Raw genomic sequence first — 2,924 nt, forward strand, 5'->3', positions numbered from 1 at the left:
ATCCCTGCCCTCTCTGAGCATTATAGCCACAGCCACCAGCACGGTCTGCATCTGGCCACCCCCCTGAAAGCAGCTCTGGGAACCCCATGATGTCCTGTGAGGGACCAGGGCTGTCACAGCCTCCTCCACAAGCATCACTTGGCCCATGCACCCCTGATACGGTGGGGATGCCTTGCCAAAATGAAAGGGAACTAGCACTTAGCATTCCTCTGCAATCCTCCCCAGTCAGCTGCTTACTGCCCTGGCTGGGTTGTGCTGGTGGCAGGCACTCTCCTCCCCCAGCCCCATCCTGATGAGCACCGTTCCCGTTAGCTCAGCTATCCCGCTGCGTTCGAGGCAGTGCAGATCACCGGAATCCTGCTTTCTCTCAGGGTCTGGTGAAGCAGCGGGTCTCTGGCAGCGCAAATGCCCTGACATGTTCTCTTGCTCTCTGGGATGCCTCATCCTACAGGTAGAGCAAGTTAATTATTAACCTGCCTCAGCCCCTGCAGACCCCAGTGACTCCCAGCTGAATCACTAACCCTGGCAGCAGGAAGAGCTCAGCCTTGCAAGGCTGGTGCCCTGGGGCTCCGAAAGCTGCTGTTTAATGATAAAAGAAGAAAATGAGAAGCACCGCTTCACAGAAGCCACAACTGGGAAGTGTGGGAATCAGGGCAGAAGGCTGGTGGGAGCAAAAGGCACTGGCTTTGTGTGCCAGCTGCCTGTGGCAGGGTCCAGAGCGGGCTGGTGTTCTGGGATGTCACTTGTCCCAGTCCCACACTGCCTGTCATGGCCAGGGGTTTGGTGAGCCCATCTCCTCTGAGAGAGCATCAGAAGAGTCCTGGGCTGGTGGCTCCTCTCTAACCTGGCCCCGCAGCAGCTGGTTACCTCCTGCTCTTGGAGGTGTTTCTTCTGAAAAGACCGGAGTGGGAAAGGGAAAAGCCAAGGCTTTCTCCAGGCCACACAAGAAGCTTTGCGGCTGAGCAGGGAGTTTGAATCCCATCAGCCCCAGGCGAGGGTAACATCCAAACAACTGCTCCACCCTCCTTCCTTCCCTGAAGAGATCCCACACTCTCTTGTGATCCCAAATGAATAAACTCTTGGTGACTCTTGTTCTGTCAGTGTGCAGGATTCGTTTTCCAGGATCCACTAACATGACAGCTCTCCCTGTTCCCCAGGGGAAGCACCCACAATCTGTCTTGGACCTGGTCCCGCCAAGTGATGCCCAACCCTTTGGGATGCCAGCTGAGTCGTGCAGGGAGCCAGGCCCATGCCACATCCCCATTGCTCTCATTCATAAATAACGGGCAGGACTGTGAAACCGTCCCAGTCCTGCTGTGCTTCCCACCTGTATGTTCAAGACACGTTCCCCAGGAGAGGATGGTGTTTACCCACGGCCACCTCACAGTAGGATGTCAGTCCTGCTCCCTTCTCAGGCTGACATGAGGAAAAGCAAATGGTCCTTTGGGTTGGAACGGGCCAAGCTGGGAGCAGCTGAGTAGAAGGGGGCTACAGGGCCCCTGCTTGTGGGGAGCAGGCGTTTGAATCTCTGCAGCAACCCAAAGTACGTCAGCGGGGCTGCTCAGAACCGGGTCCTGCAATACACCGAGCCCTTGACACGCACCTCGTGACCAGTTAAACACACCTAGCCAGCAGCTTCAAACCCAAGAGATAATGCCATGCTGCTGACCTCTGAAATCACCTCTGTCTCGCTGTGAGTCTCTGCCTCAGTTTCCCTTTCCCCCACATCCACACAGCCTCTTTGCCACGCAGCACACAAGATGCATGGCATCTCAACCCAACAGGACTCCAAAGCTTGGTCCTCACCCCTGGCCCACACAAAGGGACCGAGCGAACATACTGGGGTCCGTTGTTTCACCTTTGTTTTCCCCAAACAGTGCTGGAAAATGGGCCATAACGCCACATGGCTGGTACGTGCCCGGGACAGACCTGCCCTTCCTGATTACCTTCCCAAGGCTTATTGCTAATACACTGCCTGCTCCGTCTCATTCCAGCGTGTGAATGAATCATCCCACCTTTGAATGCTCCCTCTCATTTTCCCTTCCCAGAAAAAAAAGAACCAAGAGCAAAGAGCTGGGTGAGGTATTCCCACCATGCTGCCTGCTTTACTGTCACCAAAAACCCTCCCACCCTGTCACACATTTTGGCTGATAGTAGGTCCCCTCAGTACCCGACTTGGGACCCTGGGGCAGCCAGGTCTGCTGATGCTCATCCCTTCCTGGGCTGTAGATGTGACCTCTACCTCCTTGAGACCGACCTACTGCTACCCCAGATCCAGACCCATCATCCCTCTTCCGCACAGCCCTGTCCTTGGGATGGGTGGGAATAATCTGTGGGAGCTGTGGGGAGCGGGGTTGGATGTGTTTGTACTTGCCTTTCCTGGAATATACTGCAGAATTTTGTCTGTGGTTGTATCTCTCTCCTGTCCTCCTTCTGTACTGAAAAAGCTGGGCAGTTGTTTCTTGCCATTTTGCCTACAGAGGGGAGAAAAAAACCAAAACACACATGCAAACACAGCTCTAGACTGATGCGTAGTGAATTCTGCCCAGAAATAAGGAAGCCAGAAAGCTAAATAAGCAATTTGTCACGGGCTTTCTAATCATCCCAGCCTGGCAAAGGGCTGATAAACAGCCTGGGAGAATTGTAATGGGGGTTGTGCTGCATTTGCTGGTGTTTCTTTGCTTTTTTACATGTCTTTGCATAACCAAACGATCAGCTAGGCTCATCCGTGTCTCCAAATCAGCAGAGGGACCAGATGTTCCATTGCAAAACAGAAAGACCAAATCCAGCCCTGACAACTATTCCAAAGCCTCTGGAGTGGAGATGAATGGGTACACATACACCAACATATATTCACAAACAGGTTTTATTTCTATCTCTGCGGTTTTCCTCTCTTTCCTTCCACTCCCAGCAAGGCCCCCAGC

At 53.7% G+C, this 2,924-nt stretch overlaps 1 protein-coding gene across 1 annotated transcript in view; it reads right to left on the minus strand.

Annotated features, from left to right (window-relative positions):
- PLEKHN1 (pleckstrin homology domain containing, family N member 1) overlaps positions 1–2,474 on the minus strand; it is a gene marked incomplete at its 5' end in the record, with an annotated part of 23,065 nt that extends 20,591 nt beyond the window's left edge. The window contains one exon of the mRNA XM_010152886.1: positions 2,375–2,474. Coding sequence (XP_010151188.1) covers positions 2,375–2,474 — 100 coding nt within the window. The remainder of the gene's footprint in view (positions 1–2,374) is intronic.
- Positions 2,475–2,924: the final 450 nt, after the last annotated feature.

This window comes from Eurypyga helias, unplaced genomic scaffold (genome assembly GCF_000690775.1).
Source record: "Eurypyga helias isolate BGI_N326 unplaced genomic scaffold, ASM69077v1 scaffold36205, whole genome shotgun sequence".
NCBI lineage: Eukaryota > Metazoa > Chordata > Aves > Eurypygiformes > Eurypygidae > Eurypyga > Eurypyga helias.